General features: G+C 46.5%; 1 protein-coding gene across 9 annotated transcripts in view; it reads right to left on the bottom strand.

The window, feature by feature from the left end:
• Positions 1 to 1,408: 1,408 nt before the first annotated feature.
• TRIM9 (tripartite motif containing 9) overlaps positions 1,409 to 24,212 on the bottom strand; it is a 123,981-nt gene continuing 101,177 nt past the window's right edge. For 2 of the 9 annotated variants that reach the window (XM_037901330.2, XM_037901329.2), the window contains exons 7-13: positions 21,619 to 21,757; positions 15,303 to 15,491; positions 12,073 to 12,114; positions 11,251 to 11,274; positions 9,736 to 10,039; positions 7,724 to 7,886; positions 1,409 to 3,586 (exon numbers count right to left, since the gene is read on the bottom strand). In XM_037901330.2, coding sequence (XP_037757258.1) covers positions 3,524 to 3,586; positions 7,724 to 7,886; positions 9,736 to 10,039; positions 11,251 to 11,274; positions 12,073 to 12,114; positions 15,303 to 15,491; positions 21,619 to 21,757 — 924 coding nt within the window. In that variant the 3' untranslated portion in view covers positions 1,409 to 3,523. Of the gene's footprint in view, positions 3,587 to 7,723; positions 7,887 to 9,735; positions 10,040 to 11,250; positions 11,275 to 12,072; positions 12,115 to 15,302; positions 15,492 to 21,618; positions 21,758 to 24,212 lie in introns of those variants that run through there. The other 7 variants (XM_037901334.2, XM_037901333.2, XM_043548933.1 and 4 more) reach the window with 6 other exon arrangements.

Below are 24,212 nucleotides of genomic sequence, written 5' to 3'. Positions count from 1 at the left end.
TCTGCGGGGTATCACTATCACCTGCTCACCGCAGGAGGGAGCCCTGTCTGTGCCCACCAGGGGAAAAACACCTCAGCCATCATCTGCTGACAACACAGCGCTCCGCTCCGGGCTCCAGCAGCCCTGCTCTTTCCTAGTTCAGGCTAGTAATTTACACACCCACTTTCTTACACTCAAATGCCCAGTCCCTTGTCTTCTGGAAACCCGCAATGCATGCCAATCCACTGCCTCTCTAGAGGCAGTGCATCCCCAGTTCACCGGTGTCACCTCAGTTTAACACTCTCCTTAGCACAAGGCACTTAGATGTGTCTATAGTAAAAACAAATTGAAGTTTATTTAACAGCGTTGGAGATAGATCAAATAAAAGTAAGTACAGAGGTTTGGAAACATAAGGTTACAGGTAAAAGAAGAACATAAAAGGCTATCTTTAGCCTATGCTTATTAACAAGTTCCTTTCCTGTCTAATATGGTATTTCTCACCCAATGGTCAGTCCTTACCGTGCTTGTCCAGCCGAGAAAGTTGGGATCCCCCTCACAGGAGACCCTCCCGCGGGTAGAGTGTCTCCTCCCTAATGGATAATATCTTGTGCCGTCTTTTTCTCCGATACAGCTACAGACTACTGGCATGTAGCCCGGTGTGTGTGTGTGTCTGTGTCTGTGTGTGTGTGTGTCCCCTCTGTTCAGAGACTTTCTTGCGGTATTTTGTCTTTGTAAATGCTCAAGCCTGCATCTGGGCCAGACAGTAAACACAGGGCTTGCGCTGGCCCCATGGCTATTGAGTGTACTCAGTGCTGACTGCGTCAGTTCTGTGACCTCCCCCGCCTCAGGTGACAAGTTTCATTCCAGCGGTTTTGGAGCGCAATAGCCTACGTGACATCACTCTGAAATGGTTTCCCGTATGAACATCTCGCAATAGCCACGACGATCAGCTAGTTCTTAGTTTTCGGCAGGGACCCCCCAAGACATCCTGCAATGAAACGCTGAAAAGACCGTCGGCCACAGGGTGATATACCTGCCTGGGCATGTCTGCACCGCTGCCACTGTGGGCTTCCCAGGGGCAGTTTCTGGAAAGGAGGAAGTGGAGAAGTGAGTCCTACCGGCTCTTCCCTCTCCTGTGTGGAGCCCACATACCAGGCCCAGCTCCATTTGCTCCCTGTGCTCTGTGTACGGGGGTATCCTCCCCAGCCCCTTGCCCTGGCTCCTGCTCACACCTGCTTACCGACACGCTCGTCCCTGTGTCAATGGCACTCACACGCAGGCCTCCTTCCTGGGGTCACGGAGAGCGTAGGAGGTGGCCAGCTGGCCTCTAAGCATCTCCTGCTCCGAACACAGGAAATTCTGTCACTACGGTAAATACCCCCAGTGACTGCACAAGGAAAACCGAAAGACACTCGGGGGACCCAGGCAGTTCTCTCATAAAAGTCATTTATTAGAACAGCAAACACTTTTCTTTAGTACAGCAGCTGTACGCAGCTATGATTGCAGTACAGCGTCAACTACGTGTTACAAGTCACTAGAAATCTAATAAGCGTCATGAACATCATAAAGAACTGGGAATGTAACGACTATGAAAAACGAGTCCACAGTGGCCCGGCAACTGAGTCTCATAAGAAATTAAACAAATAACAGATCAGCGTTGTCCCGCAACACAGCTCTTCTGTAGCTGAGATAAACTAATAGGTTTAAATGAACAAGATAGCACCCATTCAATAAATTAGGTAAACTTAATACCAGAACAACAATATAAGAAATAAGAACATTCTAAATAGGATGGTAAGCACTAAAAGGAAATGATTATCTATTTACATATGTCTTTTTGCTGGAACATTATTCCATTAGCTTCCCCTCCCACCCCATCCCCAGTTCAACTAACTATGTTTTTCAACAAACCCAATTGCTTGGCAAGTTGGCAAATGGTTGGGCAACAAAACGGAATCTTTCTCCAGCCCCTGAAACTAATCTAGAGAGTGTCGTCAACCAAAGGAAAGCGTAATAACATGCGGCATGCAGTCTGTTCACTACAGAAACGGTAAAAGTTAACGTTCTGGCATTTAAACACAGTGGTAATCATCTGTCGTTTTTACATGTGACATTTGTCTGAATTACCAGAAAGTTAAGTTTGTGAATGGAAGCAGAATGTAACTCGAGTTGATGTTAGGCACAGGTAGGCATGGCAACAAGCATATTTATTCCTGAGAATGTGAATGCCATGGACTGTGATTCCAACTCTCTCTTTCCTCTTCTTGCTCTGTTCTCTCCTGATCCCCACGTGATGCTAACCTCGGAACAGAATGAATCCTCTCTACGAAAAAAAGGACACTGTCGGGTGGTTTTTTAAGGCTAGGTTTTCGCTGTAGCTATAAAAAAATAAATGCGAATATCAAAAGGGCCAACTGCAGGCCCTGTGAGATATGGCAACACTGTCAGCTGGCACCATTATGTAGAGCGCAGATTATAAAGCCACTGAGTGGGTGCAAATGCTCGTATCAAGTCCTCTCGCAAATCCGCACTGCCTTGCAGTGCTTGGGAACAGGAGGATGGTAAACAGCCCGGTCCACCTACTGAGCTAAACAGAAAAGCCTTTGGAAATGATAAATTATAGAACCAGAGCTGTTCAATTAACATCTAATTATTCTGCTGAAACCAAGTGATCATCACATCAGAAATGTAATTATCTTCTCAGGCTACCTATCCATCTTAATTACAGTGGTCTGATGAAGCCCTGGCAAATCTCTTGGTATTTAAAAGTAATATCTTTGGGCCAAATCCTGCCCAGCGATGCACTGACTTCAGTGTGAGCCACATCCACGCGTGAGGGAAGAATCTGGCCCTATCTGCTATAATAGATATGATGGTCTCCCAATACTTGATGCATTCCACCTGGCTCTGTATAGACTAACTGGTAATCCAAGACCAATGTCTACAAATATGCTTGAGGGTGCTCCACAAGAAAGGCTGCAGGGAAAGTAACAATCACTGGAGGTAATTTGACTGGCATCAGAAAATGCTTGCCCACAGAGGGTCCCCCCACCCCGCTCCCAAGTCTCTCCTTGGTTTCTTTAGACAGCATCTTTTGTCTGATGTATAACTCAGTCGAAAGTAATTGGAAGGGTTTCACTTGCGACGGCAGCAGCTAAACTGGTCAACAGCAACCACACTGTGAGGAGGAAATTAAAAGCCCACATTTAAAAATAACAGCAAATCAAACCAATGACCCAAACCGAAAAGCTGACACAGAGTAACATCTCAGGCTATCTAGGTACTTTATCAGCCAAAAGAGCTAAACAGCAAAGCAAACGCGCACAGTACAGTGCCAGAGTCGCCAAGCGGGTTTGCCGTGCGGTCGTGGAGTACAAAGACTGGAGAAGGCCAGTTTCTTCTCTTCTCGCTTTTGTTTCTTTTTTTGGTTTTCCAGTTACCAGCTGACCAAAGATTCCCCGGCTCCTAGGAGGTCTCTTCTTCACAAAGTAAAGCAGCTCTCTTGACTCAGCCTGAGAAAAGGCAGCTGGCTTCAGCAGTCTCATTACTGCATGGATGCCCTGGACGTATAGAATTCAGGGACCGGCAAACCAGTGTGGAGAGTCACCTGCAACGACAGCCCTGTTACCAGAGAGCAATCGGCATTCTTACACACCTGGGGCTAAATCCCGACTTTGCTTATGTGAGTAAGGGGTCTAAACTCCACGTGCAAGCAGCACCGTGTGCAGCTGGCCTTCTGCTCTGGCATACAAGAGTGCCCTGGCTGCTCTGCTTGACCACTGAAACAGGCTACAGGCCACGGCGCATCAGGGCTGTGGTGGACCCGCAGTCCCTGGAGCATGCCTATTGCCATCAGCAGCGCACGTAGCAGCAGCAGGAGCAGTGTGAGAGGAGCAGCACAGAGCGCTCGGCAGGACACGCCTCTGGTGTCATTGTGGAGGCGCACGAGCTCCCTGACTGGACCTGGCTGAGAGCGTACAACTTGCACCGTTCTCATCCCACGATGATTCAAGCTTTGTTTCCCATCTTTAAAAACCACCAGTCTTCCAAAACGCCCAGAGGAATCTGCAGCGAGGAAAGGTCCCCGCTGTGATAGAGGGCAGCCAAGTGTATCACTGGGAGCCCTGGGCCCCCCGGCCATGCATCCTTCCCCTGTAATATTCATCGTCTCCATGCTTCTCCTCCTTGTCCCCTCGTTTGGTATTCCCTGCTGCTGCCTCATGCCCAGTGGCGTGTTGGCTGCCTGCTCGCCCTTGTACCCGTGGCGTCGAGAACACCAGGGATGCTCTCCTGACATCTTTGGCAGGCCTGTCCTGAGACGGTGCCTTTAATTCCCACTCATCTTTCCATCCCCGTGCAGAACCGAGAGCAGGACGCAAGGCAAAGGCCACAGAGCAGGAAAGGCTGGGTGGCACCAGAAGAGCATCACCCACATGTGGTTGGTAATCAGAGGAGCAGGGATCACACGACTGGGTGCACCGAGCTCCCAGAGGAAGACTCTGTGGGGATGCTGGGTCCCTAGAACAACTGTGGGCTCCAGGAATTCTGCCTGCCTCCCTGCCCTTAGCGCCTCTGCTGTGTGGTCTCCGGCAGCAGCAGGTCCCCTGGTAGCATTTTCTCTGGGCGGGAATATAGACATGGGAAGGGGCTGTCCCCTCATTGATAACTGAGCGGCTACAGATGCAGCAATTGCGTCAGAACAAGGAGTATGCAATGGAGAGGATTTCAAAGGCACAAAAAGGAATCAGGAGCCCAAATCCCTCACTCCCCTTTGTGTCTGTGACAATCTCTGCAAATACACAGGAGAGATCTTTCTATGCACAGATTTCACTACAGATCCAGGGAATACAGAAGAGCACTTCTCTTTCATGTTATGACATGCGTATTAGAGAAACCGATATTTGCTTTTCTCAGGAAAATGATTGACAAAGAGAAGACTTCATCAGTCAACCAGAGAGATGGCCAAACCACTGCTGGATTTCTGTTTAGGGAAAATAACCCATCTGGTTGTTTGAAGGGTTAAAATCCATTGCTGATGTAATAACCTGGTATATGGATTTGTGTACAGGCCCGAAGTCCAGAGTTTGGTCAAGAGGTCAGAGGCCTAGCAATAGCTAAGAGAAAGCAGAATAACCAAAGATAACCTTGCTTTTGCAAAGATACGCCTGGTCAGCAAAATGCCAGATGTTGGGGTCAATAATTGTGTCTTATTCAAAGTTGCAAATAGAATAAAGAAGCCCTGTTTCTGTTGTGCTAGTTTCTTCTGTAGGGAGATGTTCTTCCCACACATCCAACCTTGCGTTTATAAAAGGTTCAAACATGCCAGTATAAGATATGGCCTCCTCCCACCTCCCTTTCCCAGGAACCAATGCCTGCCTTAAAACACAAATAAGCAACTTGAAAGACAATCTTTATTGCCATACACTTTCACTGTTTCTTTGTTTTTACCCCTAGATGTGTATCTGTTGGACAATCAAAGGAGCTACTTCATTCCTATGGACCCCAAATTGAATCCAACATATATTCTGTACGAATACATTTATTAAAGTACTAATTAAATGCTAAATGTTAATTTGTTAACTTGAGACCATGGGCGGAGACATTATGTAACCTTTTGACCATTGGCTACTGTGCTATCATGTCTTGCAGCTAAACCTATCCGGGGGTGTGGAACTGCCTACCCTGTCACTTTCCCCGCCCATGGAAAATCCATATATTCCATTGTAATCAACTGATTGACAGTGTCTCTGAGCCTAATAAGCGAGGTGACACTCCATCAGCGCTGTACGTAATAAACTCCTATGCTTGACCTCTACTTGGTGTGGATTTATGTCCTTCATTGTTCTTGTAATTGGCTGACCTACACTCTTAAAACCTATAAGGATTGCCCGTTTTTGTGAGCAGTGTAACAGAGTCTGTAGCTTGCTTTATTGTCTAGATCACTGATATGCATACAACTGTGTAGAGTTGTCCCTTCTCAGATTTATTCTCCTTTCTGCACCGTTTAATTCTCACATTCATCATGGGAAGGAAGCATAACTCATTTCTTTACTTACAAAATAACGTAGGGGTTTTAGAGTCAAATTTACAAATGAGTTTATCCAAAATAAAGTCTTCTGAATCCTAATAAAGCCATTTGAGTTACTCACACACCTTTGGGGGAAAAGGATAATGAATGTCTTGAGTTTATGAGCAGTACTTTTATCAGCATGTCCTTGGGGATTTTAAATGTTACCTCTTCTATTGATCTGTCAGGAAGCAATGGGGTTTGATAAATATTCTCCTCTCTTAGGACAAAGTAAAGGATGTAGAGATGGGAATTAAACTCATCCAGCAATGGTGCTTGTGTATGTGTATCACACCCATGCACACATACAAAGATACACATACAAGTACCACAGAGCGTTGAACACACTGTCACGGCTCAATATAAAATCATAATGTTAGTGAGGACTGCGTTGCTTAGCAATTTAATAATGGTATTCAGAATAATCACCAGAGTCTCAGATCTCCATAAAATCAGGTTAACGCTGGATCAGCTGTGAAGAAAGGGCCAGGCTACGGTTCTTAGAGCCTGTGGGGCACAGAGATGGGGGATGCCCTTTATTCAGGCATAATGCTACCCCAGTAGCTGGGAAAAATTCAATCACCAGCTGCATTCGCTCCGCCCCTAGAAAACGGGACGCAAAGGCTCCTCCCAGGGCTGCTCTCCTGCCACTACAGGTATGTTCCTGGGCAGGCTATGCCTACAACCTGCCCAAACAGCATGGTGCAGTAATGTTTGCACTTCTAGCCAATTCCCCCTTTATGCTCAAGGGCCTGATCCAAATCCCACTGAAGTCAATGGGACTCTGATTCATGCGTGCTGGATAGAGCTCATGGCTGCATTGTGTCTCTCTCTCCTGCCGAGGGAAGATTACCTTTGATGTCCATAATATAGTCCCAAATAAATAACTGAACCTACCACGTGGGCACCTCATCAAACTGCCTGAAAGGTCCTGACTTAACCGATTCAAGCTTATTTCTTCCTGGCATCTTCTAGGAAGATTTTAACAAGCCTTTGGCAATGGTGCAGCGCTTAGAGAAGCAAAGGGTGATGAAGTGGGCTGACCAAAACCAGGCTCAGTGAGTGTCTGCCGAGAGAATGAAACCAATAACGCTCTGAAGAGGACAATAAGGGGGATGGAAGCAAATAAAAATTGAGACTAAAAATACCAGAGTAGCTCAGAGCAAGACAAATATTAAACAGTCTTCCAGTCTTCATTGCAGAGATAGAGTTCGTGAATGGTCAAGAACTCAAAAGAGAGCCTGTGTTTGAAATTGCTGTGTGCGGAACAGGACGTAGAACATCCTTGGTATCACACAAGTGCATTTTAATAACTAGTGCGATTCCTGGAGGATGCTGATAAACTGAGTGGCCAAGCTCCTCTGAGCCAAAGGGTTCTCCTGCCATCCATGGGAGAGAAGAAGTATAGGGAACAAGCTATGCGCTGTCCAAAGGCACATTTTGATGTCAGTGGCTCACCAGTGACCTGGGTCATTACATTTAATCTTCCAAACTGCCCTGTTCCACAAAGGCTCTCACCCCTTCTAGCAGCTGCTGTGGTTTTTCTTACACTGTTGAGAATGCTCTAGTGGATAAGAATGGTGCTAAATGTACAGAAAGGCAGGAGGAGTTCGCCATCAGCTTCAGATCTTTCATATGCTGCTGTTGTGAAAACGCTTTCTTTGACAAAGCACATACCTGCACATTTCTGTTCAGACTGACGGCAGGGAAGAACAGGCCCTCCATGTTCTCAAAAGCCACAGGACCTTGCTGATCTTCGTTGATGGAAAATGTTAGGGTCCTCCTGGTTAAGTCAAGGAGCACTCCCACTGTGGCACCTTTTGTTATTCCCCCTTCAGTCCTGTTGGGGAAAGAGGAAGTCAGATGATGTGCATCACTTAATGCCATCACAGTCCTTGCTACAGAGTTTGTACAGAATGGCTTCCCTGAAATGCACAAAACAACACCCCTGATCAGAGCCGGATTTACACCTTATGCGCCGCTAGGCACAGCATCTTCAGCGCCCCCACGCCTACAGCTGGCCTTTGTGTTCCACAGTTTTAGAGAGGTATGGCGCCCCTAGAATGCTGGCGCCCCTAATTTGAAATCCAGCCCCGTCCCTGATTCCTGGCAGTCTTCAGTGAAACAGTGTAGTCTAAAAACACTTCAAGGGACAAATACACGTGTACACACTAACTGCACAATACTGTAGCCTAGTGATGATGGGCCAGATTCTGCCCCTTGGATACAAATACGGGGCTCCCATTATCTTCAGCCGAAGCGTCTGCAGGGAGGTGTGTCTCAGGGCGGAATTGTGCCTCAGAGGACAATCACACAGTTTGCAGAGACTTGGGAAAAGACTGGCTTCTCTGAACTTTTAAAACAGCGGCTCAGCCATTCATAAGGAGTCACCTGGGAAGTCAGTGGGCATTTGCCAGGCTGAGGAATGAGTATGGATCCCCGAATTTGGCCCAAACTGTGGATTACAGAACCCATGATAAAAGAAGTAAGGCAACCACTACACAATCAGAGCATCTCCCGGAATCGTACACACTAGTGCCGTAAGACTGTGCCACACGCCAAAGTCTGGTGTTCCACAACACATAACGAACATCACAGTCTATCACCACTTTTAAAATTCTAGTCGGTATTACTACGGAGTCTCACTTTTCACTTAGCAGCTGAGGCCCTGATCCAGCTCCCATTGCAGTCAATGCAAAGACTCCCAAACCCTATGGGTGAGTCCCAAGGGCCATAAAATAGCTTTGCACTGTATGGGGAACTCTTGTTCCCATGTTAAGATTGAGAGTAACAATGGACAGCCTAATGGACCCAACTTAATACCATTCCTCCACTGTATGGTGCCCGCAGACACTGTCCCTTGTTCCTTTCCCTCCAGGAAGGAAGGGTCATAGGGAATTATGTGGAGGGAACACGTAGGAGACACAAAAGGGTAACATGCTGTCAATTTAAAAGTACGGCAGAGCCACAGGAGCTATGAGACCCCCTCCAGAGTGTATTCTAAGATGGTTGCACATGCCAGTCTCATCTCAAACACAAACACAATCAGAATAATTCTCTGAGCTCAATGCTAATGGCATCCAGGTGGGTCTCACCCACCTACAACCCCCTAGGTTGAGCACCACATGTCCATCTACTCATCTGGTCTAGTGGTGACCAACTGCACTCAGTTGTTAACCATATGCTACCAGTGACAGGGCAGAAGAGCCTGTGGGAAGAATGCACTGCTTACAAAATAAGCGTACGATCCTGACACACTGGCCTGCACGGATAAATGGAGACAGAATTTCTACACCTCAGCACAGCACTCCAGATGGTATAAAAATGATAAAGGTTTATTGGCACGAGTGTGGGATGAGTGCATTACTCACGGGTGGTGAAATGTTCTGCAAGGATAGACGGATGAATGTTCAGAGGACTAGGAAGCAGAGAAAGACCAGGATCATTTTATTCTTAGTACAGTAGGTGAAGAGTTCTTGTAGCAGGTACAATACCAAGGATGCCTGAACTGCCCCTAGTTTATGCTAAGCATAAGGACTTCACTTTAGGCTCTAGGGAGCAAATCCATTCCCAGTGTACATGTGTGCAGCTGCCATTGAAGAGTGGCTTACATCAGGGTTGAGTTTGGGCCTTGATCTCTGAGAGAAAGACAGTCTAGAGAAGACCTGATTCCAGGGTTTGTGGCATACCTGTTGGTGTGTGAATTGTTGTGCATGAACCAGCTCCGGTTATTGTCCACATACATTGCCCAGGCTTTGTCGTCCTTTCCTAGCATGACATCCTTGAGGACATCAACACGAGCCACGCCAAAGGCCGGGTCTGGGTGGTTATCGTAACGATCGATCGACAGCTCCCAATAATGGAGCCCTTTGGAAAAGCCAGTTTTCCCCAGCACAACCCTGTCATCATAGCTGTTACAGGTGACAGTCAGGTTGTCATTGGAAAAGAGGATGTCAGAGTGTGCAGAGCCGGGATCGAACGAAAACCAGGCCACTGGAAATACACAAAGGATAGCGGTTTAGTATGGCTGAAACAACCCATTCCAGCAACAAAGCCACACAGATGGGATGAGAAGCACCATGCACCACCTTGCAGGAAGGAAGCTCACCCAGCAGTGGGCTTAGGCTGTGCTTATCACCAAGTACAGCAGGGAACTGGCTCTCTATAAACTCAGAGGAAAGTAGAGAGAGACTGGACTGGCTCAGTAGAATTTACCCATGGGAAAAGGTCTCCTTGCTCACAAGTGATCCCTGCGGGCATGGAATCACTGATGGAAGCTATTGATACCTGGGCCTGGCAACTGGCAGACCAGCGACACCAGAGTCATGGAGCCTGATCGTGCAAACTTTTACACAAAGGTTGGAGGGTGTTATGGTCTAGTGGGTAGGGCACAGGACTGGGATGCTGCAGAGCCCATTTCTATTCCTGGCTCTGCCACTGACTTGCTGTGTGACCTTGGGTGAGATACACTGCTTCCCTGTGTTCCTTCCCACCTGTTGCTGGTCCTATCTATTTAGCCTGTGAGCTCTTTGGGGCAGGGACTGCCTTTCGCTACATGTTTCTACAGCACCTAGCACAATGGGGACCTGACTTTGGTTGGGCCTCTAGGTAGCAGTATAATACAAATATCAGTAATAGTTACTCTTACGACTAAAGATTACTCATGTGAGTAACGCTTTGAGGTTCAGTGTGGGAAGGGGGATTAACGATTAGCAGACACTCTGTGTGAGTGTGCGTGAGGGGGCAGTGCTTGCAGGTCCAGTAATCAACAGCACACACAAAAATCTACATGGATAGACAGATTAAACAACTCCGAGTAACTTCCCTAGCGAACCCTCAACCTTATTTTTATAAAATCTAGTGAGCTCTGAAAAATGTTGAGAACCTCTAAATACACTGCAACTTGGATACGGTAAACCGGACAGGTGGAACATCACTTTTTTGACAATACACAGAGTAACAGAATTTCATAAACCACTAGCCACGTTTCATAGGTGATTTGTTCTCTCCTGTGGCCTGTTGTGCATTTACTGTAGTTCAAACGTGAACTGACATATCCACAACACAGTCTCACACCTGGGCACATATTCTCACCCAAGTAAACACTGCTTGAAAATAAAACAGATTTATTCATTGCTTTGCTGAGTCTTTTCACAGGCTAGCTCACTTACTGGTTTTATAGCTCAATATAAAGGGTTCCATACCTGCCACCAGTTTTTTAATGTCAACTGTTGTCATTCCAAATGAAAGGCATGCAGGAAAGAAACAGGAAGTAAAATTGGCATTTATTAAAATAAAGAATTCAGAAATATATTTTTGATCACATACTTTTCCATGTACTGCACGAATCTTTTTTTTTTTTTTTCATGTCCTGAAATTTGTGTATACACAGACTCCCCATGGGCCTCCACTGTAAATGCAGTGCACTTTAAACTACACGGTGCACGAATCATTTGGTGAATTTAGCTGAGGTGGGTCATCTGAAAAGGGTTTGCTTTTTCCAAAAAGAATTAAGGGGCCTGATTTTGCAAGCTGCAGAGCGCGTGCGACTCCAACAGAAATCGCCAAGAAATGCAGATTTTCAGCACCTGTAAAAATCAGACCCAAATTCCTGATTCAGCCAGGCCAATGTCTAACTTTGAGTGCATGAATAATCCAATTAGCTTCAATGGGACTAATCATGTACTTAAAGTCTGACACATGCTTAAGCACCTTAGTGAGGTACAGTCCAAATGTATTTTATTTTAAGGATAAAAGTTTGATGGGGAGTCCATTTCCACAGCCCAGTTTCAGGTTTCTCTTTAAAACCAACAAGTGGAAGAACTTAAAATTCCTTTAATACCAAACCAAAATGACCGCTCCTCATTCAAATCACTGGGATGGCATTTGAGAAACAGGGTGTAAAGTAGGAAACAGTCTTTGATTATAGTGAGCTGTTTATTTACTTTGTCAAAAAAAGGCTTAACGTAAAAATAAAAAAATGACCAACAAAGTATGAACCACTTAATTGTAATAAATATACTTGCCTAATTGAGAGTAAGGCGCTGACTGTGTCTCAAAATTGCACCCTATAAAGAGATACTATATTTCACACATCAAAGCTAAGACGTAACAACCAGTCTCACAAAAAATACTTGTAAACACTTACAAAATTTCCATTCGATCTGATCACTTAAGGCCTGATTCATTAAAAGCCAAAGACCACGTTCAAGATTTTCAGAAGTGACTAGTGATTTTGGAAAAAGAACAGGAGGACTTGTGGCACCTTAGAGACTAACCAATTTATTTGAGCGTAAGCTTTCGTGAGCTACAGCTCAGTTCATCGTGAGATGTAGTTCACGAAAGCTTATGCTCAAATAAATTGGTTAGTCTCTAAGGTGCCACAAGTCCTCCTTTTCTTTTTGCAGATACAGACTAACATGGCTGCTACTCTGAAACTAGTGATTTTGGGTACCCAATTTAGAGACTCCTGGAAGGGGTCTGATTTTCAGAAAGAGCTGAACACTTGCTCTCTGACAATCAGGACCCTTTAAAGTGTCTCTGGGTGGGAACCTAAAAACCAAAAGTACCCAAAATCGGTGGACACTTTTGAAGATCCTGGCCTCTATTTTCATAAGAGTCTAATGGATTGTACTGGCCTCTGAAAAAGAGTCTCCAGCAGCAAAAAGTAAACGTTTTCCCCATTCAGTAAATCTCCTTATGCACGGCACGTTCAAAAATACTGTCCACAACTTCCTCTGGGGAAAGAAATCAGAACAAGATGGGTAGACAGCATCTGACGTAGAGAGAACTTTCTCCAGCAAGACGGAGAATATCTAGTTATTCTGCAAAAATCATTTGAGATCCAACTCCCCCCCCCCAAAAAAGAGCACGTGGATTAAGGTTGACTGAGCATTTGATCACTTTTCATGTTAACGTAGGTGAGTTTTACGTAGCTACATAACTCTAGTTTAGCTACTGCCATATTTGAAGAATAATTATGCTACAGTGCCTCTCAGAGAGAGCTAAGCGTCATTATACGACATTACACTGAACATTTACTGATGGCATTTGGTACTCATGAAAATTAGAGGCTGATCACTGAGCAGAGCCAGAGTGAGTGTGCACAGGTGCCATGCAACCTCCTTCCATGGTTCCCGTGACATATCCTGGAGCTCCTACGTTCAGCCAGGAGACTGCTCTAACTACTGGCTGCAGACAGCTCCAAAGGGCTGAAACAGGGGACTGCACAGTGTAGGAGTTCACCACCCATCTCCTCTTTTCCCCAGCTTCACTGATGGCTGGGGAGGACGTGGTGTAAAATCCTCCATATTGTCTGCATGCGAAGGAAGGGTTCTCCTTGCACTGGGGTAATCTGACTAGGGTCATTTACATCAACTCTACAGCCAGATTCTGCCAGCATCACAGGGCAAAGTGGCTGCACCACACCAGAGAATTGGGCCCAAATGTATCTAATTTGATAAAGACGCTATTGTAGCTTCATACAAACTGTTCTTCCCATATTAATCCTTAGTGATTTGTCGAGAAAAGGGGATATCTTTGCCCCGGGGGGAAAGACGAACCAGCATGCGAGTGATGCGATCCCATTTTGTTTGACTATGTTAGGGCTGGACTGCTCCGGATGGGTCTGTGACTGATTTCAATCTATTTGCATGTAAAAAATGGAGGTGTTTTCTCTGTGCCAATGTTTTCCTCTAGCACATTCACACCGGTCCTTCCAGTCAGGGTACATCTTGTGTATTTCTCATTGAAACTCACGCAGCATTTAACTCCTCCTGTGTAAAATGGTGCAATGGTAGCTGAGGCAGTTTTAATGAATCATGCCCTGTGTCCCCTTTCGAAAGGGTTGTTTTTTTTCCCCCAAGGTTTCTGGGGTCGACTGTAATACAAATTACCCATCAGCAGGACAAATAAGAACAAAGTGGTCAGATGTGTTTGTAAAAATCCAACCCCTGTCCCCCGTTCCCACCCGCTTCCCAGACCTCAGCCCGTGATCCCGAAGATACACGCTCCACATACAGGTATTAATCAAAGCCGCTACAATAGATCTCGGTACATTGGACACAAAGTCAAAACGTCCAATAACAAAACATAGTTCAAGCCAGCAGCAGTACAATGAACAACAGAAAAGCACAAAGGAAGAAAGGCTGCTGACAGGGGGTAGGGGCCCCTGTATGTTCTGGCAACGGTCATGCTGCAGCATTCCTCAATTCGAGTTGTGAGATGGAAACAAAATAAAAGGGACCCCACTCTCCCCTTGCTTAACCAGAGTAAGTGGGGGGTCACGCCACTGGAGTGACACTGGTTTAAACCCGGCACGACAGGAGAATGAGGCCCTGGGATCTTAGAAATAAGAAATGTGCAAAAAATTGTTCTCCATGATTACGAAACAGCACCCAAGAGATCAGCTATGCCTGCCGCTCCTTGTGCTAGTCGCTGTTCACCGCAAGGCAAAGGAGACTCTGGCTGCACTTTGCACAGTGAATCAGCCTAAACCCTTGTCACAACCCACTAAAGCAAGGAATATGGAGGCAGGCAGGGTACCTGGGGGGCTGTGCTTATAACCAACTGTCCTGCACGCTACTCGGAATTTTATTCATGTTCTTATTTCCTCCCCTCTGCAGAAAAAGAGGCTTTAAATATCAGAGGGCCTGATTTTGCCAGGTGTTGAGCACCCACCACTCAAAGTTAAGTCAGAGGGAGCAGTAGATACTCAGCACCTTTTAAAAAGGGACTCTACCGTCTTCAGATGAGAAGAGTTGTGGCTATGACCCACTCAATGCCCTGCTTGCTTTTGTGTTAGTTAACATATCTTTTTAAAAAGGTCTGTTGAGTCGAGCCTTAAAAAGAGTTGCAATGAACAAATCTTACAGCAGCAGCTGGCTTTCCTGGAACCTTCCCGTATCTCCCCAGCATTCCCTCAGAGGCTTGTGCTAGGCCTATTCCTGTAATTCTGGCCCGGCTCCTCCCTTGGTCATAACAGCTATCACATAAGGAATTCTGCACTGCGCCCGGGCTTGCTAATCAATGCCGTTAAATGACAGCGACAATGGTATTGTTGTTACATAGAAATATACACCACAAAGCTACATCATCCAAATTCCCTTCACTTCGGGAGCAGGCCACTGACAAACAGAATAACGTGTCCCCCGGCATATGAATGTCATGGGAAAAAAACAAAACAAAACAAAAACAAATACTTCAGAGCTGCCCAAAAGCACAGATCAAGAGGAAATGCCAGACGTGCTCGGCTCACCGGCTGAATTCAGAGACTGCAAAGAAGAATGCAAGCTCAGCGGGTGGGACGAGGATCTTAGCTCAAAGTAGGATCTCCCCGAGAAGCTGGGTTGTAGATTAAGTGTGGAGGAGAAAGGACTCATTCTACGGAGCTGAAATCTTTCCAAAGGCACTGGAAAAGGGAGGGTCTGTTCTTCTGACTCTGTGTCTAAACGTAAGATCAATGCAAACCCCACATCAGAAATCTGCGGGCTGACTTCAAACCATTACCGGAGCTGAGCCCCCGGTGCAAAACACAGACACTTTAGCATGCATAGGCTCAGCGTGTGTGCTGGGCAGGAGGCCACAGGAAGTTCTGGAGCACAGATATCACTCAATAATACTGTATCATTGACACTGTGATCAGTAAACATATCTGGATCTTCAAAAACATCCTTGTGGAGCTGAAGATAAATCTGATCAGCGTTTCTTAGGCTAAATCCTCTTTGTAGCAAATGCTGGAAGGTGTCACAGTAACGTATCCCACCGCGGGAGATGCACATCTTACCATACCTAAGGCCCAGCAGATGTATTTTAAATGCTATCACATACTCTCTTGTCCATTGTACTCCTCACAGGAAAGGGCATGCTGCGCAGGGTTTGTGTTGGGCTGGTAACCTGTCACTGCAGTTCTGCAAGGCTGATCTAAACTGTGTTACTAAAAGTGCCCTCAAAAACCCACCTTACCCAAAGGTGGTACAGGATGGTGTGTTTAACAACATCAGAAGAGCCAGACTGGGTCAGACCAATGGTCCATCTAGCCCAGTATCCGGTCTTCCGACAGGGGCCAATGCCAGGTGCTTCAGAGGGAATGAACAGAACAGGTAATCATCGAGTGAACCATCCCCCGTTGTCCACTCCCAGCTTCCCATCTTGGCTAACAGCCATTGTTGGACCTATCCTCCATGAAGGTATCTAGTTCTTTTGTGAACCCCACTATAGTTTTGGTTTTCACAACATCCCCTGGCAATGAGTTCCACAGGTTAAGAGTTTCTGGATAACTCTTTGTACCTATCAACACCAACACCTGATCCTCCCAATAGGAGTTTTGTTAGGAGTTAACCCCTGTGATCTGAAGGCCTGATCCAATGGCCACTGGAGCTTCTGGGAGTCCTCCCATTCACTTCAATGGGCAGCGGATCTGTCTCACAGTGACTGCAGGCTACCACGCTGTGTAGGTGAGATTTCATTGTCACACCATGGCAATCCAGGTCTTTTGTGACGACCCTATTCCCAAAGTGTACTGACATTATCCTGATGCCTGCCCCGACAACCTTTCCGTACGTCATAGGCAGGCAGCTGTGAGCAGAAGCTCTCGATGAAGCTGAGAGCATCCCTTGTCTGGTGATTCTGAAGGCTTGTGATACCCATGGGAAACCTAAGCTCCAACCCTTATTCTAGTTTGCTTACCTTTCAGAGGACTTCACGGTAACCTGCTCCACCAGAATGGGCTCCAAGTCATTCAGAGCCAGCATGCAGCAGCCCATCCTAGCACAAAGCCTTACATGATAATTGGGTCTTACGATGGGGCCTGGATGCAGCTTGGTCGAATGAGAATATCGAGCTGATAGAAAAGGCAGAGGGATGCTGGGCGATAGCGGGAGGGAAGGAGGAGATGAGATCTGAGCATAAGGGTCTGCAACATGTACACTTGCCTTAAAGGGTATTTGATCTTTTGTGTCTGCCAACCCTACGACAGGGTAACAGCTTTGGAGAAGCCCGCTGTGCTGTCAGACTGCTCTGGCACTCAGTGTCTGGATTAAATTCTGCCCTCACACAGAGTCATGCTGTCACACTTCTGTTAAACCAGATCTAAGGTCTCCATCCCCAGCAATACTGCTCCCTACTGGGGAAGGCAGGTTGCCAGTCAGTCCTGTTGTGTTCTAATCCTCACCTTCTGCACTGCTCAGTGAATCCGAGTTACCTCTTGCCTGGCCTGTCCTTTGCCCTCATGAAAACCGGCTGTTCGTGTGAGGGTCTGCTTGTGTCCTAATCAGATCTGAAGGTTTTACTGAGCAGTGCACTAGAACCAGGCCATTCTCTAAGGCCTCTCTTGGAAGCCGGTTTCACTGGAGCTTTAAAACTTCTATGAAATCACCTACTCTGGGCACCACAAAGATAAGAAAAGACAGACCGAAAAATAAACCAGATCCTCATCCAAGGATCTCATCAGCAACCAACGATAGAAAATTAAGTCTGGCTAGTCCACATTTACAGTACCAATGCCCTGTAAACCTGCTAAGGGAGGGTGACATAAATTGTTATCCGAGAACAGACAGGAGACGTGTCTGCTTGAATACCTCTTTCTAGGGCTACCCATACAATAACCTGCCACCAACTTGGGGAGATGAAACGATCTCAAGCTATCATGCAGCCGCAATTGCGCTCAGTTCCTTGCTAACAACAGCAAATAGCTGCCATTTTTAGGTTGGATGGTTAAATACAGGGTATGTGGCTCTTCTTGTCTGGGAAACAAAAAGGCGACTTGGAGAATGTTTTTGCTCATCTTGTGGGACTGTCTGCTTAAAAGGGCTCTGAGCATTTAACCTCCTCATAGCTAGGAGTCCATCCGGCCCTGCTGCAGGCATCTAGCATGACCCTTAAAAGAGCAAATTGTAATCTCTTAAAACGGACAGCAACATTGCCCTTTCAGACAACCGAGAGCACGCTTATGAGGATTGTCAGTCTGTCAGATTTATGAGGTCCCTACCACCTTGGGAATCTATTGCCTGGGAACAGTCCCATTGGCTTCGAGGAGCACTCTCACGTGTGTGCTTACAGCTAAGCAGGGGCTGTAGTACTGAGCTGGATCGAGGCCTATGTCTACAGACGCTGTGACACTTGAGCTTATTACCCTTGCCCTGTTCATAGATACTCGAATCCCCGTGGAACCTGCCTTGCAACGCGACATTTTTACTTTACAAAACGCGCCCTACCAATCTCCTGCAGCTTGGACCGTCCTATTCTTCATGCAGGGTGAAAGTGCCCAGAGAGATACTAGCACACCGCTACCTCCTCCCCCCGGTGAGGTTTCCCCAGATCGTCCCCTCTGAGCCTCCTGCCCCACTTGCTCCTCACACTGTCTCCCTAGTTAAGGGAGAAAACTTATTTCACTGCTCCTGCGGCTGTACGACAGGTCGTGGTGCGGGCGTGGCACATGGTTCCCTAGGTCTATTTCAGCGTGCACTGACGTCAGCAGAGAGACTCCCCTTGACTTCAGTGGATTTTGGATCCGTCCCTTTATGCCAGAGCTGGAAATCAGTAATTAAACAAATGAACCAGACCTCCAAGTGCCTTCAGCTGAGCAGTTAGTAACGAGTTACTAACAAGAGATTAACCACGGTAACAGCACGGCCTTGTTCCGAACCATCTTCTTCTCTTTGCGCCTTCCTCTTCTTTTCTTCTCACTTCCCCTCCCACTAAAATGCTCCAGTAGTTTGCGGAGCAGAGCAGAAGGGAAAAGCACTCTGCCAAACCCATGCTCATGCAAATCTGCACTCAGCAGCCCAACTCTGCGGTATAGGCCAGAAATTATACCCCAAACCACTTGTCAGTGCAGCAGGGGTCTGTTCAATGATTCACTCAGATACACTTAAGCTGAATACAGGCACAATTTGTTTCTCTGTTTTGGGCCCAAAGAGCTCTGAGTGCTTCTGAGAGGAGAAAATGCTTTGGGACACGTTTAGCTCTTTTTCTGTTTCATTGGAATAACAAAAAAGGAGCCATTCAGTAAAAAGACTCCAGTGAACAAAAGATCGGTTTCTGAAAGCCTGTCTCCTGGCAAATGCTGGAAAGAAGGCTCCAAGCACAACGCCATTGTGCTGGGACCATCAACAGAATCCTTCTGATGGGCTCCTTTATCTGGGGCCTGCGCCATGTGGACCTTGGATACCACAATGCAAATATCCACCCAGAGGAAACCTGAGTCACAGGGACTGAGCAGGGGCTCCTGCACATTCCTGACCTGGGCTAGTTAAAGCAGTTTAACCCTGGCCACCCCAGTTGTTTTGGTGGACAAATTCCATTCCCCAGGTTTGACTGATTCATGTAACAAGGGTTTTCCCTTTGCCATTGCTTTGGGCAGGAAGCTGAATATCAAAAGCTGCTTATGGGATAAAAATTGGAGAGGAATGGGAGGCCCTGTTGTGTGTTGTAAAGGCCCAATCCAGCTCCCGGTGCTGTCACTGAGAGTCTCTCTCTTGACGGTAATAGGGGGCCTTGACGATCCTCGGTACGTTCTGCACTATTTTCTCTTTGCAAAATAACAACTACGGGTAGAAACTTCCAAAAGTGGCTAACTGAGTTAGGATCACAAATCCCACTGAGTTTCACTGGGAGCTGGGGGTGCACGAGGTTATGGTACTCTGGCCACACCCCTGCCTGTCCCTGGGCTGGTGAGGGTTGGGACTGGTTGGTGTTGAGCTGCCACAGAGCTCTACGCCAGCTGGGGGTCCCTCCACGCTTGAAAATCTCTGCTTAGCGCAGCTCTCCAGCTTTCCCTTTGGCAGCAGGAGTGGTGCAGAAGAGCTTCGTCGAGGGCCCTCAATGTTCCAACCCTTTTGGAGATGGTTTGTCGTTCTGTAGATCCTGTGAGCTCTTGGGGGAATACGGCACTTTTCATGGGCCCCACATCGGTCTGCGCCAACACACAGAGAACTCATGCGGACGCCAGCGGGGGACGCATGGATGTGTCGGAGGCCAAGATATGGCCCATGGTTTGTAATGAAAAGGCTTGCTTCTCCAGCCGCTCAGATAAGGAGGAAGAGCAGCCCTTGCTCCAGCTTCTCTCTGCTCTGTCTTCTGAGACATGTCACTACACTTCATCCATCTGTATTGCCGACATACTCAAAACAGAGGGAAGCATTATGGCTTCCTTCTGAACAATAGGCATCATCTCCTGACGCACGACAAGTCAGAGGCGTGAAAATGGCTACATCCGAATCTGCTCCTGTGCGTCTGTGCTGATGTTTCTGATCACAACACCTTTTTCCTCGGCAACACTCAAAAACCGCAGCTCCTGCGTACGGACAGGCTGTGTTTAAACTGCCTTATGCACCATCAACAGAACGACTAGTTACAGTGGTTTGAGCATTGGCCTGCTAAACCCAGGGTTGTGAGTTCAATCCTTGAGGGGGCCATTTAGGGATATGGGGCAAAAACTGGGGATTGGTCCTGCTTTGAGCAGGGGGTTGGACTAGATGACCTCCTGAGGTCCCTTCCAACCCTGATATTCTATGATTCTGGTTCCAGTATCTCTAGCGCTAACGATAACTGCATGAAGCGGAAGGCAAATGGCTTGGTTTTCTCGAGCCAGGCTAAGCTTGCAGTGCTGGCGGTTAGAGACACCTGGATTTGGCTTGAAAAATGGAGCGATGTGGGTCTGGAAATTATGGAAAGGGAATACTGGTAGGTGTGGAGAACTACAAAGAAAGGATCACTTTCTGCTAATAACTATACTTTAAAGGACTGCAGATGTGCTGGCACTGAGATGACAGCCCTTATCATGAGATTACCACCTGCTGTTTCTAACTCCCAAGTCATTTGTCTAAACTAGCCGTCTGACTCCTGACCTGAATGTCAGAATCAAGCCTATCTTCCAAGATGGATAAATTGCCTGGTGTGACAGATGTATTTAAAGGCAGGAAGAGAAAGGTTTCCCTCTGGTTATGCTTAACAGCAGCATTTAATATTCTAACCAAGGCAGCTGAAGGAGGTGGCTGTAATCAGCTTTGTACATGGAACTGGTGAGGCTTTGCTGTTATATAGAAAGAACCCCAGACGGTCCCACAGTCTCTCTCATCCTTACAGTACACCACAGAGTGCATCACTAAACACCATACATGACAATCATAGCGCAGCCAAGCACAGTCCTTGGTTTCTCAGCAATTTTTTTTTAATTTAAAGGGAATTAAAGATATTTGAGCTTCATTTTAAAATAATATAACTCCATCCAAGGTGCGAACCTGTCGTCATTCAAATCCTAAATGCTCTTCTCTGAGTCAGTGCCTGTCATTACGTCACCAGCTCTCCTCCCAGGAGAGTGCTGTAATTCACTAAATATATTCAGCGAAGGAAAGGCCTGGAAGACAATTGCTGACATTGCTCTGGCCTGCTGACATAACCTTTACTCTTCCTGTCACAGTCACTTGTTTTGCAGTGTTTGGCTTTTTAAATCTGGAGCCATGGAATTACTCCTTGCATCGCAATGCTAAGCGACGTGGATTTTATGGACCCTATGTGTGGGCAGCACTGTCTCTGGTGTATCATTTCACAGTGACATTGCTCAAGCCTCTTACCCTCGGACGTCTGTAGGACCAGGGTCTTGCTGTACTGGCTGACTCCTGTTTTGTTGAAGGCTTTGACGCGAGCACTGTACGTGCTGTTGAAGTGCAGACCATCCACAGTGCACATCGTCTCTTTCCCAACGTACACCTCCTAATTAGCAAACAGAGAGCTGCGTTAGGGTCAGAAGCACAGACTCTACAGTGCAGACTTCCTACGAAGATTTGCTGTACAATGTTTCCACAGCTTGCTCAAACACAGACACGCAAGTAATGCACTTTTTGGTCATGCTACGCTGTCTGCCACAGGGCAAGAGATGGATGAGATTCACCAGCGCGGGATAGCACAACATGATAAGATTGGGTCTCGATAAAATGATCCTATGGGTTGCCACTGGAGCTCTGACAAACCTACCAGGTAAAACCAGTTGCTGTACGGTAAGGCCATTGCTGTTCATGTTGGACCAAATCCTGAAATCCTTCTTCAAGCAAAACTCCCAGAGAAGTCCAGGGGAGTTTTGCCTGAGTGAAGAAAGATTATAAACTCAATGAAGTTCTGTAATCGGAAACTTGCACCTAGATGCTACTTCCTTGTAAACTCAGGTGGCAGGACCAATGCTTTACTGAACATACATAAGAACGGCCACATTGGGTCAGAACAAAGGTCCATCTAACCCAGTGTCCTGTCTTCCGACAGCGGTCAATGGCAGGAACCCCAGAGGGAATGAACAGAAGAGGTCCTCATCAAGTAATCCATCCCCTGTCGCCCATTCCCAGCTTCTGGCAAACAGAGGCTACTGAAAGATAGGATTATTCCACAGATCCATGGCCAATTCACCAATGTGTTATTTTGATGCCAGTGTAACTCGGTTCAGATGAACAGAGTCACAATGGCCTAATGCTGGAGCGACCAGCAATGTATCAAGCCCACAGACTACTAAATCCTCGAACACGTCAGTTACAGTATTTGCTTTTAATCAGAGGGGATGTGATTTAAGCTCCTGCCTGCTTTCGTTTGTGTTGCTGGGGAAGGGTTTTTCTTGGTTTCCTTGGGAAATATCCTCCACTCTCTCCTTTCTTCCAGGAATCCTTTGTGTATCTCTGCTGGGAGTAACAGACTGGAGTAGCATGCGTCTGTTTAAACAGTCGCTGCTTAAATATGGACGTCTTGTTTTCAAGGTACTGCACATTTCACCAGGACTTTTGGGCCTAACTGACCCATGAGACTCCTTTGGGAAAAGTCCCATGGACAAAGAACACAAAATTCTGCTCTGTATCTTTTCCCTCAGTCTTGAGCAGATTAATTAAATCAGGCACCATTGCTGGCAGTTACGTAAATTGCAGCTCTGCTCAGGTACCCTGTTACCTGTCAGCACTCAGTAGTTAGCAGAGCAAATTGAGCTGTGAACTCACTTTACTGAGCAAATGTAATAAAAAGTGAAATACACCTGGCACTGGGTTACAGAAACCGCTTCACAGCTGTGTTCTAATGCTCTTACAGAAACGCGGGGTTTATTACTGCCTCACTTAACATACTGGGTTCCCACTTTATCATCTTATCCCTGTCCAACAGGACACTCATTTGATGTGATTATTAGAAAACGAACTGCCACTGAACAGCTTAATCACTTTGAGTGCCCTGGCATGTGGGTCAGCCCCGACCATAAACACTTCAGCTCACTTTTACATCAATTTGTTCTCGGTCTTTTTTTAATGATTTCATAGAATCTGGCTGTTTGGATTTAATGTACCGTCTAACCTAATGATTGGTAAATTAGAGAAAAGCCACACCCAGAACTTCCAGGGGCGGGGGGCCAAATCCCTGGATTCAAACTCTTCCCTTCTGGCTTGGGGTCCAATTCAGAACAACTCTGGAGGTGCATACCTTTTGGTTTCAGTTTGGATAAGGCCAATCTCATCCATTGTACTGGAGCCAAAATCTCTAAACTCACTATTCCCATCTTCCCCTGGCCCCCCCAAAATAACCCCAGCTACTGATGCTCTCCCACATCACGGAGATGTTCATGAGAGTTAACTCATTAGTGAGTGTCAAGTGCTTCGAAATCCCCAGATAGAAAAGCAAAATATTATTCGCTGCAGCACATAAACAGGTCAGACCTGTTTTTGGCAGACTCTGACATGCCTCACGGACAGAGTGCTTGGCTATACATTGATTTGCACTTCTGCATACGTGGCAATGGCTGAGATGCTGGCGTGAGGAGAAATAGCAGCTGCATCTCCGAGCACAAGTGGATAACACAACAGATCTGGTCGGCCATGTCAGGAGCAAAGCTTTAAGGACTCAGGCAAACCCATCATTCTTTATTGTTGCAACTACGATTGAAAACTCAGAATAACTCTGATCAGGAGTAATAATGCTTGAGACAGTCCAGATTGCCAAATCATCTGTCAAATAAACTATGTGATAAGATTTAAATTTTGTATCGTAAATGGCTTCTGAAGATGTGACCCCAGGGTTTGGAATCCACTTAGTGATCTGATTGGCCGGTGATGCTTTTCTTCTGGATAATCTCCACTGTTATCCGAAAGATCCTACGACTTAATAAACAGCTGTGCCATAGGGGAAGCAAAGCTGATTCTAAACCACC

This window comes from Chelonia mydas, chromosome 6, assembly GCF_015237465.2.
Source record: "Chelonia mydas isolate rCheMyd1 chromosome 6, rCheMyd1.pri.v2, whole genome shotgun sequence".
Lineage (NCBI taxonomy): Eukaryota > Metazoa > Chordata > Testudines > Cheloniidae > Chelonia > Chelonia mydas.
Note: the sequence above shows the minus strand (reverse complement) of the source record. Positions and strands in the feature narration are given on the sequence as shown.